This window comes from Nomascus leucogenys, chromosome 14 (genome assembly GCF_006542625.1).
Source record: "Nomascus leucogenys isolate Asia chromosome 14, Asia_NLE_v1, whole genome shotgun sequence".
Taxonomy (NCBI): Eukaryota; Metazoa; Chordata; class Mammalia; order Primates; family Hylobatidae; genus Nomascus; species Nomascus leucogenys.
This window is the reverse complement of record NC_044394.1, coordinates 41,938,799-41,954,293: the sequence shown is the minus strand read 5'-3', so window position 1 is coordinate 41,954,293 and position 15,495 is coordinate 41,938,799. Positions and strand designations below refer to the sequence as shown.

Sequence of the window (15,495 nt, the reverse complement as noted above, 5' to 3'; positions counted from 1 at the left end):
CCAAGCCTAAAGAGTCTTTTATAGTTTTTTTCCAACACCTCCACCCCAAACCAGGATTCTTAGTTCAAGGGATTTTTTTTAAAAAATATCTCTTTAGTCTCTTGTATTTTGGAACAATCCCCTCACCTCTTCCTTTTTCTTCCTGTGACAGTGACTTGTTGAAGAGGTTGTCTTGTAGAATGTCCCATTATGGATTTGTCTAATTGTTTCTTTATGGCTGATCACACATATTTTGAGAGTAGGGATATTAGGTCTTATTTATCTTTGTTTCTCACAACATACAATGTTTTGTACCTAATACATTCTCAGTTGATGCTGATTGAATGAATATATAATTTTCTTTTTCTTTTTTTCTTTTTTTTTTTGAGACAGAGTTTCGCTCTTGTTGCCCAGGCTGGAGTGCAATGGCACAATCTCAGCTCACCACAACCTCTGCCTCCCGGGTTCAAGCGATTCTTCTGCCTCAGCCTCCCAAGTAGCTCGGATTATAGGCATGCGCCACCATGCCTGGCTAATTTTGTATTTTTAGTAGAGATGGGGTTTCTCTATGTTGGTCAGGCTGGTCTCGAACTCCTAACCTCAGGTGATTTGCCTGCCTTGGCCTCCCAAAGTGCTGGGATTACAGGCATGAGCCACTGTGCCTGGCCTACAATTTTCTATAAAGATACTATGCTCAGGCTGAGCGTGGTGGCTCACGCCTGTAATTCCAGCACTTTGGGAGGCTGAGGTGGGCGGATCACGAGGTCAGGAGATCCAGACCATCCTGCCTAACATGGTGAAACCCTGTCTCTACTAAAAAAATACAAAACAATTAGCTGGGCGTGGTGGCGGGCGCCTGTAGTTCCAGCCACTCGGGAGGCTGAGGCAGGAGAATGGCATGAACCCGGGAGGCAGAGCTTGCAATGTGCCAAGATCGCACCACTGCATTCCAGCCTGGGCGACAGAGCAAGACTCCGTCTCAAAAAAAAAAAAAAAAAAGATACCATGCTGGGAGTGGTACAGCACTCACTGTTTGTATATATAAGGGGTGAGAATTATACGTTTACTTATTTCAAGTCAGAAATGCAATTCCCTCTTAAAGCTGTGTTTTAAAAAGTGATTAATGGCATATGTGTATTATCCCTTGTAACATCTAAAGCCTACTGAGTCTTATAACAGTTTGAGTTACCATATTTTATTACATTAGGGAATGATACAGATTTTTTTGTGTATTTTGAAAAATTTGAACTATATGCCTTTCCCTCTCTTCTTTTTCCTTTTCCTGCCAGAAACGAGAGTACAAATTCAAGAGTCTGTGAGGGGAAAAGATGTTTTCATCATCCAAACCGTTTCAAAGTGAGTATCCAGCAGAAGTGTTGCTTTCTGGGTTTCAGTTTAGGCATGAGTGTTTAAAATAATGATAGATGGCTAGCCAGGAAGAGTTATAATAGTCTTAAAATTAGTATATCTTACCAATTTAGAATTTAGAAAACTAAGTTTTCTGACATAACTGCTGACTTTTACATGTTCTTTCAGTGTTTTTCCTTCTTTCTTTCTTTCTTTTTTTTGAGACAAAGTCCCACTCCTTCACCCAGGCTGGAGTGCAGTGGTGCGATCTTAGCTCACCGTAACCACCTCCTCCCAGGTTCAAGTGATTCTCTTGCCTCAGCCTCCCGAGTAGCTGGTACTACAGTTGGCGCCACCATGCCTGGCTAATTTTTTTATTTTTAGTAGAGACAGGGTTTCACCATGTTGGCCAGACTGGTCTTGAACTCCTGACCTCAGGCAATCTGCCTGCCTCGGCCTCCCAAAGTGGTGGGATTACAGGTGTGAGCCACCGTGTCCAGCCACTCAGTGTTCTTAATGGGTGGAAATAACCAAGTATTGGAGTAGAGGCTCTTTTTTTTTTTTTTTTTGAGACGGAGTTTCACTCTTGTTGCCCAGGCTGGAGTGCAATGACGCGATCTTGGCTCACTGCAACCTCAGCTTACCGCAACCTCTGCTTCCCAGGTTCAAGCAATTCTGCCTCAGCCTCCTGAGTAGCTGGGATTATAGGCATGTGTTACCACGCCCGGCTAATTTTGTGTTTTTAGTAGAGACAGGGTTTCTCCATGTTGGTCAGGCTGGTCTCGAACTCCCGACCTCAGGTGATCTGCCTGCCTCAGCCTCCCAAAGTGCTGGGATTACAGGCGTGAGCCACTGCGCCCGGCCTGGAGTAGAGGCTGTTAATGATAGTAGTATACATTAAGTTTCCTAACAATTGACAGCCAGAATTTTGTAAAACTTGCAGGGAAGCATTTCTAGTTCCCTCCTCTCCCCAAAAGAAACAGAGGCTAGGGGAGGAGAGCTTTCTTAGTTGGGGTTCTTTAAGCTTTTATTGCATATAAAAGTGATCATTATTTACTGTTTTGTTACATAAATTAAATTAGCTGAGAGGATAAAAGACTGTACTGAAGGAATTTGTATTCCTGTCTGGTGTGACCTTTGACATACCTGTGTTCTTGAAATTGGTCACATATGCTTAAGCTGGGTATAGAAGATTCAGTGCATGAGGCTGTCTCTGGCACTCTGGAAGGGAGGGTGATCACCTGGAGCCCTACTTTTTTTTTTCTTTTTCTTTTTTCTTAGAGGTAGGGTCTTGCTCTGTTGTCCAGGCTGGAGTGCAGTGGTGAGATCATAACTCACTACAACCTCAAACTCCTGGGCTCAAACTATCCTCCTCCCTCAGCCTCCCAAGTAGCTGGGACTACAGGCATGCACTAGCATGCTCACCTAATTTTTTCATTTTTTGTAGAGATGGAGGTCTCACTATATAGCCCAGCTGGTCTCAAACTTTTGGCCTCAAATGATCCTCCTGCCTCGACCTCCTATATTGCTGAGATTCCGGCAATATAGAAGGTGAGCCTATCACACCTGGCCTTAAAGCCCCACTTTCCATTGTGTGTTTGTCCACAAATGTCCCCAAATGCTTCTGTGTATGAAGTTCTTCGCTCAGAACAATTTTTAATTTTAATGTCTAGAAATCAGTTTGTCTAGTGCATTATTTTTTAGCTTACAGAGTCTGAAAGTTGCTGCATGCTTAATTTGTGTATATACATATATAATACCAACGAAAGGGGAGAAGGAGGACATTTCTGGAGACTTTAGTCTTGGAACACACATTTTTTCACCTAAATTTTGAACATTTTCTCTCCTGGTCTTTGGTTTATTGGGATGAAGTCACAAAACCCCCATCTCTTCTAGGAAGAGAAGTGGCAGGGGAGACCTGTCCTTGCATCCTATAGCCCTGGCAAACGGGTGTGCTCTGAAGGAGGGAGAGTGTGGAGGGCCTTTGCCACGGTGCCCTGGCTTCACCTTCTGCTGTGACACCCAGGATTCTCAGCAGAGCTGGAGGTGGGGGCACGGAGCACCAACTGCCCCTGCTGCTGCTGTCCTCTTTCCCAGGTCTGCCACCAAACCAGGGTGGAAGTAGAGGACTCACCTGTGCCCACATCTTAACCCTTTACCTCCAGCATCGGGGTAGGGAAGGGGCGGGCACAGAACAACTTACACGGCTTCTGGCTCCTTGGTTTCTGTGTCTGTGGTACTTTTATCTCCTTACAGACAAGTGTGATTCCATTGGATAAATGCACAGAGGTTGTGTGGATTACCCAAGGGGATGGGTAGGCATTGAGGGCTCCCCCGGACTTAGAATTTAGGACTTCAGAAGGGTGACTGCTGATCCTTCTCATTTTCAAGTCCTTCTGGTTCTTTATTTTTGTACGTTTCAATACTTATCCTGTGCCCCTGTCTTTTGTCAGTTTCATATTCCTCTAATCGGAACCACTCAGCACCCCTTTCATTTTCTCTCCGTGTCTCATTTTGCATTGTTCCATACCTGACGTAAGCTTGTGTTAGCTCGGGTTCTCAGTCTTGTCCATGTTGCAGAGTCTGGACGTCATGGTCTTCTTTGTGAAATACCATGAAATAACATTTAGTGTTGAGGGCCAGATGTGGTGGCTCATGCCTGTAATCCTAGCACTTTGGGAGGTCGAGGTGGGCGTATCAGTTGAGGCCAAGAGTTTGAGACCAGCCAGGCCAACACGGTGAAACCCTGTCTCTACTAAAAATACAAAAAATTAGCCGGGCATGGTCATAAGCACCTGTAGTCCCAGCTACTCAGGTGGCTGAGGCACGAGAATTGCTTGAACCCAGGAGGCAGAGGTTGTAGTGAGCTGAGATCACGCCACTGGATTCCAGCCTGGGTAATAGAACAAGGCTCCATCTCAAAGTAAAAAAAAAAAAAAAGGCCGGGCGAGGTGGCTTACACCTATAATCCCAGTGCTTTGGGAGCCCGAGGCGGGCAGATCAGGAGTTCAAGACCAGCCTGGCCAACATGGTGAAACCCTGTCTCTACTGAAAATACAAAAATTAGCTGGGCATGGTGATAAGCGCTTCTAATTCCAGCTACTTGGGAGGCTGAGGCATGAGAATCGCTTGAACCCAGGAGACGGAGGGTGCAGTGAGCCGAGATTGCGCCACTATACTCCAGGCTGGGTGATAGAGTGAGACAACGTCTTAAAAAAAAAAAAAAAAGCCTGTAATCCCACCATTTTGGGAGGCCCCAGGCATGCAGATCACCTGAGGTCGGGAGTTCAAGACCAGCCTGACCAGCATGGAGAAACCCTCTCTCTGCTAAAAATGCGAAATTAGCCGGGTGTGGTGGCGCATGCCTGTGATCCCAGCTACTCGGGAGGCTGAGACAGGAGAATTTCTTGAGCCTGGGAGGTGGAGGTTGCAGTGAGGCGAGATCGTGCTATTGCACTCCAGCCTGGGCAACAAGAGCAAAACTCCATCTCAAAAACAAACGAACAAAAAAATGATTTAGTGTTGTTAGATATATCTTATACTTCATTTTACTACAGATTAGTGGTAGCACTAAAAATAAAAGAGAAATTTAAAATTAAGAAAATTCCATCTATTAACTCAAGTTTTCCTGTATTTCAAACAAGACTCTCCTTATTTGAGTTCAGTAATGGAAAGCCTTGTTCCTCCACTCTTATCCTTCCCATAGAATGCTTTTCTGAAAATCTTTTTTTTTTGTTCCTAATAGGGTGAAAGTCTCTTTTAACTCATCAGATGTCAGACTTGTTGGATGGTGACAGAGAACCTACTCACCTGAATGTTCTGTGTTCCCATTCACTCCTTTCATTAACAAATACTTATTCTGAATGTCTACAATATGTGAATTACAGTTAGTTACACGTATGCGAGATGCCTCCATGATTAAAACAGAGAAAGATCCTTGTCCTTGTGGAGTTTATATTCCAGTGGAGGAAGACATAAAGTGAGCATAATAAAGAAATAGATTATCTAGAAGGTGATGAATGGTTTGGAAAAAAATAAGACAGCATGGTGAGATGGTAGTGGCGAGAGGGCAGAGAGAGGCAGACAGGGTAAGCCTCATTGTGGAGGTGATATTTGAACAGAGACTAGAGAAGGTGAGGGAGAGTCAGGTGACTAGGTGGGGTGAAAAGTATTGCAGGCAGTGAGAACGCCTAGAGCAAGGCCCTTAGTGGTGTGAGCTGCCTGTGGGAGGACTGAACAGGGTCAGGTGTGGCCAGGCAGGAGGGGAGGGGCGGATCCTCAAGTTTGGACTGGAGTTGTAAATTTGAGAGTTGCCACCATCTATGAAGCTGTGAAATTAGATGAGAAGCCCAAAGGATGAGAGGAAACAGAAAGAGAGGACACATGAGCAAGTCCTGGGACATCAGGCTGGGGAGAAGAGGAACCAGCAAAAGAAACCAAGGGTGGAAGGAGGACACCAGAGAGGGGCATTCCGGAAGCCAAGTGACCGTGGACATGGCCGCATGGAGGCCACTGATGACCTTTATGAAAACAAAGCTTCACTGGACTATTTGGGAGAGAATGAGAGTAGATAAATTGGAGATAGTTTAGACGACTCTCTTAAGATGTACAGCAAAGGGAAGCAGAGGGGAGAGTGGTTATGAGTCGTGTTAATGGAAGTAACAGAATGTTTGTGGCCGATGGGTAGTCAGTGGTGGAGGCAGGAGAGGAGAGAGAATTGCTCACATAGGTGTGCCATTTGGAGGCATTAATTTTAGGGCCACTGGCATGGAAATTTCCTCTGACTGATGACTGAGGGCAGGCCGACTCCTGGGGCACAGATGCACATAGTGGGAGCTTGTGGACACGCTCCTCTGAGAGTACTTAAGTAGGGTGGTCAGTTGAGAGCAGATGGTGGGGCATCTTATGGAGGCCTGAGAAAAGAGGAATTTATTGGTTGGTTTTTTTCTGCCTTGCACCTTAGGTTGTATCAAGGCATGAGTAACACACTGCTGACACTTTTTGGAACAGGGAATACTGTGTTGTAGATCCCTTGACGAGATTTGCTGTGTCTTTGTTACAGGGATGTGAACACCACCATCATGGAGCTCCTGATCATGGTGTATGCATGTAAGACCTCTTGTGCCAAGAGCATCATTGGCGTGATACCCTACTTTCCTTATAGCAAGCAGTGCAAGATGAGAAAAAGAGGCTCCATTGTCTCTAAATTGCTGGCTTCCATGATGTGCAAAGCTGGTAAGAATGGCAGATGTTTCACAATTAATTGGGGGCCTGAGAGTTTTATTTATTTATTCTCTCTTTTTTAAGACAGGGTCTTGCCCTGTCACCTAGTCTGGAGTGTAGTGGCGTGATCATAGCTCACTGCAACTTGAACTCCTACAGTCAAGCGGTCCACCAGAGCCTCCCAAGTAGCTAGGACTATAGGCACACACCACCCTGCCTGCTAATTTTTAAATTTTTTGTAGATACTGGGTCTTACTATGTTGTTCAGGCTGGTTTTGAACTGCTGGCCTCAAGGCATGTTTCTGCTCCGGCCTCCCAGAGTGCTGAGATTATAGTCATGAACCACCATACCCTGCTGGAGTTTTATTTTTACCTTAGAAATATCAAAGTAATGGCTGGGCGCAGCAGCTCACGCCTGCAATCCCAATGCTTTGGGAAGCTATGTGGGATGATCTTTGAACTCCTGGGCTCAAGTGATCCTCCTGAGTACTCAGTTGGAACTATGGGCATATACCACCGTGTCTGCCTAGATAGGCATATATTGGAAAAGATACATACTATTCTGTGTTAGGCATTTTCAGGTAACAACCTAAGTATTTTTCCTGTGTTTCTAAATAACCTTCATAGTTGTTATTGGCTATGTGTGTCGATATATTTGTGTTTGTTTGTGTGCGCACTTGTATAAGTGTATATGATTTTATTTTATTTATTTATTTTGAGATGGAGTTTCGCTCCTGTTGCCCAGGCTGGAGTGCAATGGCATGATCTTGGCTCACCACAACCTCCACCTCCCCGGTTCAAGCGATTCTCCTGCCTCAGCCTCCCAAGTAGCTGGGATTACAGACATGCGCCACCACACCTGGCTAGTTTTGTATTTTTAGTAGAGACAGGGTTTCTCCATGTTGGTCAGGCTGGTCTCAAACTCCTGACCTCAGGGATCTGCCCACCTCGGACTCCCAAAGTGCTGGGGTTACAGGCATGAGCCACTGTACCCGGCCTATGATTTTATTTTTTATTTTAACTTTTATTCTATTGTATTTATTTTTTTTGAGACGGAGTCTTGCTCTGTTGCCCAGGCTGGAGTGCAGGGGTGGCACCTCGGCTCACTGCAACCACTGCCTCCTGGGTTCAAGCAATTCTTGTACCCTAGCTTCTCTAGTAGCTGGGACTACAGGTGCCTGCCACCACACTTGGCTAATTTTTGTATTTTTAGTAGAGATGGGGTTTTGCCATGTTGGCCAGGCTGGTCTCGAACTCCTGACCTCAAGTGATCCACCTGCCTTGTGCTCCTAAAATTCTGGGATTACAGACATGAGCCACCACACCCAGTCTGAATGTATATGATTTTAGAAGGTATGTATCATGGAGCATTTGCATAGAGTGAATAGAATAAAAGTCCCCATATCACTGCATTTTAAGACAGGTACTTATTGTAGAATAAAACTTTTTGTTTGTTTGTTTTTTGAGATGGAGTCTTGCTCTGTTGCCCAGTCTGGAGTGCAGTGGCATGATCTTGGCTCACTGCAGCCTCCACCACCCGGATTCAAGCAATTCTCCTGCCTCAGCCCCCGGAGTAGCTGGGATTGCAGGCACACACCACCATGCCCAACTAATTATTATTATTTTTATTTTTTATTTTTGAGTCAGTCTCACTCTGTCATCCAGGCTGGAGTGCAGTAGCGCGATCTCGGCTCACCACAACCTCCACTTCCTGGGTTCAAGTGATTCACCTCCCTCAGCCTCATGAGTAGCTGGGATTACTGGCGCCTGCCACCACGCCTGGCAAATTTTTGTATTTTTAGTAGAGACGAGGTTTCACCATGTTGGCCATGCTTGTCTTGAACTCTTTTTTTTTTTTTTTTTTTTTTTTTAGATGGAGTCTCGCTCTGTGGCCCGAGCTGGAGTGCAATGGCGCAATCTCGGCTCACTGCAACCTCCACCTCCCAGGTTCACGCCATTCTCCTGCCTCAGCCTCCTGAGTAGCTGGGACTACGGGCGCCTGCCACCACGCCCGGCTAATTTTTTGTATTTTTAGTAGAGACGGGGTTTCACCGTGTTAGCCAGGATGGTCTCAAACTCCTGACCTTGTGATCCACCCACCTCAGCCTCCCAAACTGCTGGGATTACAGGCGTGAGCCACTGCACCAGGCCGCTGGTCTTGAACTCTTGACCTCAGGTGATCCACCTTCCTCAGCCTCCCAAAGTGTTGAGATTACAGGCGTGAGCCACCATGCCCAGCCCAGAATAAACTTTCTAAGATAGTTTTTCAATAAAGGCAAATGTAAAACATTTAAAAACTAGGCAGGGTGCGGTGGCTCACGCCTGTAATCCCAGCACTTTGGGAGGCCAAGGTGGGCAGATCACCTGAGGTTGGGAGTTCGAAAGCAGCCAGACCAACATGGAAAAACCCCGTCTCTACTAACAATACAAAATTAGCCAGGTGTGGTGACACATGCCTATAATACCAGCTACTTGGGAGTCTGAGGCAGGAGAATTGCTTGAACCCGGGAGGCGGAGGTTGCGGTGAGCCAAGATTGCGCCATTGCACTCCAGCGTGGGCAACAAGAGCAAAACTCCATCTCAAAAAAAAAAAAATTTTTTAAAAACTCAACCCGAAGCAATCTCAGGAGCCTACCCCATTGTAAACACTATGACAGGCAGCTGGTGAGGGGAGCAGGCTTGCCTGCTGATCTTTAGGAAAGGGCCCATCTTCTCTACCAGCCTTGCTTGATGGGCCTCCAGACTTACTTTCCTGTTCTTTTGGGCAAGTAATGCTTTAAACAATTTTTCATACTGAATTTTCCTTACACTTTTCTGGTGATCGTTACAAAGGTGGTGAAGGTTTTCTGTTTTCTCCAATTTCCAGGCTGGTGCAGTTTGTCTTGATACCTTTTTTTTCCCCGCGGGTCTCAGTCCTGTTGCCTGGGCTGGGGTGCAGTGGTGTGATCACTGCTCACTACCAGGAGATAGCCTTGACCTCCTGGGTTCAAGTGATCCTCCTACCTTAGCTTCCAGAGTAACTAGGGACTACAGGCATGCATCACCATACCTGACTAGTTTTTTGTATTTTTGGTAGAAATGGAGTCTCACCATGTTGCCCAGGCCATTTTCAAACACCTGGGCTCAAGTGATACTCCTGCCTCGGCCTCCCAAAGTGCTGGGTTTACAGGCATGAGCCACCACACCTGGCTAACTTGTTATCTTAAGACTGGGCTTTGCCATGCCTGTTAAACTTCAAGAAGATATGATCTGCTGTAATATAATTTTTAAAGACTCTTCCATATTACTATTATCTTTGCTATGTTATGACTATTTTTTATTTATTTTTTTGAGATGGAGTCTCGCTCTGTCGCCCAGGCTGGAGTGCAGTGGCATGATCTCAGCTCACTGCAGCCTCCACCTCCTGGGTTCAAGTGATTCTCCTGCCTCAGCCTCCCTAGTAGCTGAGATTACAGGCACACGCCACCGCACTTGGCTAATTTTTGTATTTTTAGTAGAGATGGGGTTTCACCGTGTTAGCCAGCCTGGTCTCAAACTCCTGACCTCAGGCGATCCGCCTGCCTCGGCCTCCCAAAGTTCTGGGATTACAGCTGTGAGCCATCGCACCTGGCCAAGACTTTAAATTGATGTGAAAATCAGGCATCTCACAGTACTAAAAAAAAAAAAAATTTTTTTTGAAAAATACAAGTGCTGAGTTTTTTTGATGGTAGAGCAGTTTTGTCTTTTTTTTTTTTGAGACCAAGTTTCCCCCTTTCACCCAGGCCGGAGTGAAGTGGTGTGATCTTGGCTCACTGCAACCTCTGCCCCCCCGCCCCAGGTTCAAGCGAATTCTCCTGCCTCAGCCTCCCGAGTAGCTGGGGTTATGGGCACGTGCCACCATGCCTGGCTAATTTTTGTGTTTTTAGTAGAGATGAGGTTTCACCATGTTGGCCAGGCTGGTCTCCAACTCCTGACCTCAGGTGATCCACCCGCCTCGGCCTTCCAAAGTGCTGGGATTACAGGCGTGAGCCACTGTGTCCGGCCTTATTTTTTATTTTTTTGAAGCACGATCTCACTGTCACCCAGACTGGAATGCAGTGGCTCAGTCTCAGCTCACTTGCAGCCTTGACCTGCACTGAAGCGATTCTCCCACCTTAGCCTCCTGAGTATCTGGGACTACAGATGTGCACCACCATGCCTGGCTAATTTTTGCTTTGTAGAGACGGGATTTTGCGATGTTCCCCAGGCTGATCTCAAACTCCTGAGCTCAAGCAGTTTGTCAGCCTTGGCCTTCAAAATGCTGGGATTATAGGCGTGAGCCACTGTGCCCGGCCATGAGAGCAATTTTTTTTTTTTTTTTTTTTGAGACAGAGTCTTGCTCTGTCACCCAGGCTAGAGTGCAGTGGCAAGATCTTGGCTCACTGCAACCTCCGCCTCCCGGATTCAAGCAATTCTTCTGCCTCAGCCTCCCAAGTAGCTGGGACTACAGGTGCATGCCACCACGCCCAGCTAATTTTTGTATTTTTAGTAGAGATGGGGTTTCATCATATTGGTCAGGCTAGTGTTGAACTCCTGACCTTGTGATCCGCCCACCTCACCCTCCCAAAGTGCTGGGATTACAGTCGTGAGCCACCGCATCCGGCTGGAGAGCAATTTTTTAATAGTAACTTATTGTATATAGTATTTTATGTAGTACCTATTTCATACAGTGCAACTTGTTTTTAAACTATTTATAGGTTGGGTGCAGTGGCTCATGCCTGTATTCCCAGCACTTTGGGAGGCTGAGGCAGGAGGATTACTTGAGGTCAGGAGTTCAAGACCAACCTAGCCAATATGGTGAAACCCTTTCTCTACTAAAAATACAGAATTATCTGGGCGTGGTGGCATGCACCTGTATTCCCAGCTACTTTCAAGGCTGAGGTGAGAGGATTGCTTCAGCCTAGGAGTTCAAGGCTGCAGTTAGCTATGGTCATGCCACTGCACTCCAGCCTGGGTGACAGACTGGGATCCCATCTTAAAAAAAAGCAAAAAACAAAACTATTTATTGCTTGCGTCTGCTTTATTTTCAAAGGTCTAACTCATCTTATTACTATGGATTTACACCAGAAGGAAATTCAGGGCTTCTTCAATATTCCTGTTGACAATTTAAGAGCATCTCCCTTCTTATTACAGTATATTCAAGAAGAGGTGAGCTAGCTCAAACTTTTTTATTTTAACATTCTGATTAAGGTTGAAAGATGTATTTCCGCTTCCTTAGGATACCCTTAAAGGATTAAAACTTGATGTGTTCTACTTAAAATACCGTTATGCTTTATAGCTATAATCCAACGCATTTTAGAATTCTGAATCTGCAGTTTGTTTCTTTAGTTAAGCTCTTAAAATTGCTTTTTCTTTTGGACCTCAAGTACCTAGAATTGGACTAGATATGATTGTAATGAGTAATTCACTCTCATTACTAGTCTATGCTTGATCCTGGTTCTGTTTTATGTATCCATCTATCCATCCTCTCTGTCCGTCCAGTTATAATAGTCAGCGTCCATGATCCCCCCTCCCAGCAAGAAAACTAGAGTCATCATCATAACTTAGAGCTGCTCATGGGCTCCTTCTCTGTCCTGTCTCCCTGCCTCCTTCCACCCTAGGGAACCACTGTTCTGAAGCGGTGTTGAATCTGTCAAATGCTTTTTCTGTATCAGTGGAGATGATCATGTTTTTTTCCTTCATTCTATTAATGTGGTTTATTACCACCCTTGCAACCTGGGATAAATCAGACGTTTAATTTCAATATAGCTACATTTGTTTTTCTTTGATATGAGTTAGCATTTTTGTGACTTACTATTTAAGAAAGCTTTTAAAATGTTAATTTATACTGTACTTAGCTATTTTGCTTTTAGCTGTTTTTCTTTCTTTTTTTTTTTTTTTTTGGGATGGAGTCACTCTCAGGCTGGAGTGTAATGGTGCAATCTCGGCCCACTGAAACCTCCACTTCCCGGGTTCAAGCAATTCTCCTGCCTCAGCCTCCCGAGTAGCTGGGATTACAGGCATGCCCCACCACGCCTGGCTAATTTTTGTATCTTTAGTAGAGGTGGGGTTTCACCGCGTTGGCCAGGCGGATCTCGAACGCTGACCTCGTGATCTGCCCGCCTCGGCCTCCCAAAGTGCTGGGATTACAGGCATGAGCCACTGCACCTGGCCTTAGCTGTTTTTCTTATATAAATTATTTCTCTTTAATAACTTTTCTAGATAACTTCTTTTTACAGTACTGTATTTAAAAGAAGATAACTTCTTTTTACAGTACTGTATTTAAAAGATGGCAGTTTATAGGTTTCTGAGGAACTTCTTTCTGGTAAGAGTACAGGGCTTCCCCATTCTCCAGCAATTGATATAAGTCCTTATACAGAAAATGAATTTAAGTATTTTTGAAAGAGAAAAATGTAAAATATTCTGCTTTTTTTTTCTTTAAAGTTACACATAAGAAACATAAAAACTCTAGGCCAGGTGCAGTGGCTCACGCCTATAATCCCAGCACTTTGGGAGTCTGAGGCGGGTGGATCACTTGAGGTCAGGAGTTCAGACCAGCCTAGCCAACATAGTGAAACCCCATCTCTACTAAAAATACATAATTAGCTGGATGTGGTGGCGCGTGCCTGTAATCCCAGTTACTTGGGAGGCTGAGGCAGGAGAATTGCTTGAACCTGGGAGGTGGTGGTTACAGTGAGCCAGGATTGTGCCACGGCACTCCTGCCTGGGTGACAGAGCGAGACTGTCTCAAAAAGACAAAAAAGAAAACAAAAATACTCTAACAAATTCAAAAAATAATAGAGACTTTAATTTTACCTGAAAAATTTTTCGTTGTTTTTTGAGACAGGGTCTTTCTCTGTCACCCAGGTTGGAGTGCTGTAGTGCCATGATAGTTCACTGCAACCTTGAGCTCCTGGGCTCAAGAGATTTCTCCCACCTCCTGAGTAGCTGAGACTAGAGGTGTGCCACCTCCTGAGTAGCTGAGACTAGAGGTGTGCCACCACACCTAGCTAATTTTTAAAAAATATTTCCAGAGTCAGAATCTTGCTATGTTACCCAGGGTGGTCTCAAACTCCTGGCCTCAAGTGATCCTCCTGCCTCAGCCTCCCAAAGCAGTGTGATTACAGGTGTGAGCCACTGTGCCTGGCCTAATTTTACCTGAATATTATTCTCAGTTGAGAGAGAAGGTGAGATAAAATTGGCAAATGTCTTGATAGGGAAGGATGAAGAGGTTTAGGCAGAGAGAGAGTGAGAGGGTGAGCATTGAACGTGGTTCAGTTAGCAACCAGCCGCGTGGAGAAACCTGTCATTTTGGAAGAAATAGAGCAGTAGCTATAGACTTATATGGGTTGCTGTCGACATCTTGTGGTTTTAGGGGATGTTTCCATTCAAGACACAGGCATGTTGTGTGCCAACGTCTCAAGGCACAAATGGCGATTGCACCTCTTAAGGGATGCCCAGTGGGTGAGCCTAAAGAACGAAGGCTGGGGCACCCTTGTGCTGGTTGCAAGGTCAGGGTGGAAGCCTAACGCTAGTCATTGCCTGTAGTGCAGGCTTCTACCTGAGGATGACACTGCCTTCTACTTGAAAAAATTCCCATTTTAGTTTCATTGTTGAGAAGAAGTCAGGGCTGGGTGTGGTGGCCCACACCTATAATCCCAGCACTTTGAGAGGCTGAGGAGGTTGGATCAGTTGAGTCCAGGAGTTCAAGACTATCCTCGGCAATATGGCAAAACCCTGTCTCTACAAAAAATACAAAAATTAACCAGGTGTGGTGGTGCATGCCTGTGGTCCCAGCTACTTGAGAGGATGAGAAGTGGGGGAGGTTGAAGTTGCCCAGGTGGTCGAGGCTGCATTGAGCCGTGATCTGGGTGACAGGGTGGTCGAGGCTGCATTGAGCCGTGATCTGGGTGACAGAGTGAGATTCCGTCTCAAAAAAAAAAAATTTAATATGTGGGAACTCGGTGTTAAAAAGGAATTTTTGTGTATTGCTTTTTTTTTTTTGGAGACAGAGTCTCTCTCTGTCACTCAGGCTGGAGTGCGATTTTGGCTTACTGCAGCCTCCGTCTCCTGGGTTCAAGCAAGCATATCTGGCTAATTTTTGTTTTCTGTTTTTTTTTTTGAGACGGAGTTTCGCTCTTGTTGCCCAGGCTAGAGTGCAATGGCATGATCTCGGCTCACAGCAACCCCTGCCTCCTAGGTTCAAGTGATTGTCCTGCCTCAGCCTCCCGAGTAGCTGGGGTTACAGGCATGTGCCACCACACCCGGCTAATTTTGTATTTTTAGTAGAGACAGGGTTTCTCCTTGTTGGTCAGGCTAGTCTCGAACTCCTGACCTCAGGTGATCTGCCCACCTTGGCCTCCCAAAGTGCTGGGATTACAGGTGTGAGCCACCGTGCTTGGCCTAATTTTTGTTTTTTTAGTAGAGATAGGGTTTCACCGTGTTGGCCAGGCTGGTCTTGAACTTCTGAACTCCAGTGATCTGCCTGCCTCAGCTTCCCAGAGTACTGGTATTACAGGCATGAGCTACTACACCTGGCCTGTACTGCCTTTTTATAGTATACGTATCTTGTCTCTTTTGTTTTCATGTGTTAGAGCCTCTTAAAGCAGGGGATAGATATTCATGTTTCACTGAATCTAAGGTGCTATCAGTCCAGGCTTACATTATTTTATGTCACCAAGAAAGAAGAAAACACTGCTAATTATACTGTGGCATCATGCCTTCTTGTCACTTAGTGATCCTATTCTGCAGGTTTTGATGCTGACACTTTCTCCATCTCTTGTGTTTGTCACTAGAATTTAAGCACCTTCTGCCAGAGTCAGAAGGAACATTCTGGTACTAGGATGCTCATTGCCTTGAAACTTTTGCCATCTATTCTTTTTTTTTTTTTTGAGACGGAGTCTCGCTCTGTTGCCCAGGCTGGAGTGCAGTGGCGCAATCTCAGCTCAC

The 15,495-nt window shown here is 45.4% G+C and overlaps 1 protein-coding gene across 15 annotated transcripts in view; it reads left to right on the top strand.

Annotated features, from left to right (window-relative positions):
• The window catches only part of PRPSAP2 (phosphoribosyl pyrophosphate synthetase associated protein 2), a 73,451-nt gene that overhangs the window by 15,904 nt on the left and 42,052 nt on the right, over positions 1-15,495 (top strand). For all 15 annotated transcript variants that reach the window (XM_030827352.1, XM_012501247.2, XM_030827345.1 and 12 more), the window contains 3 exons: positions 1,269-1,335; positions 6,389-6,561; positions 11,600-11,715. In XM_030827352.1, the coding sequence (XP_030683212.1) occupies positions 1,269-1,335; positions 6,389-6,561; positions 11,600-11,715 (356 nt within the window). The remainder of the gene's footprint in view (positions 1-1,268; positions 1,336-6,388; positions 6,562-11,599; positions 11,716-15,495) is intronic.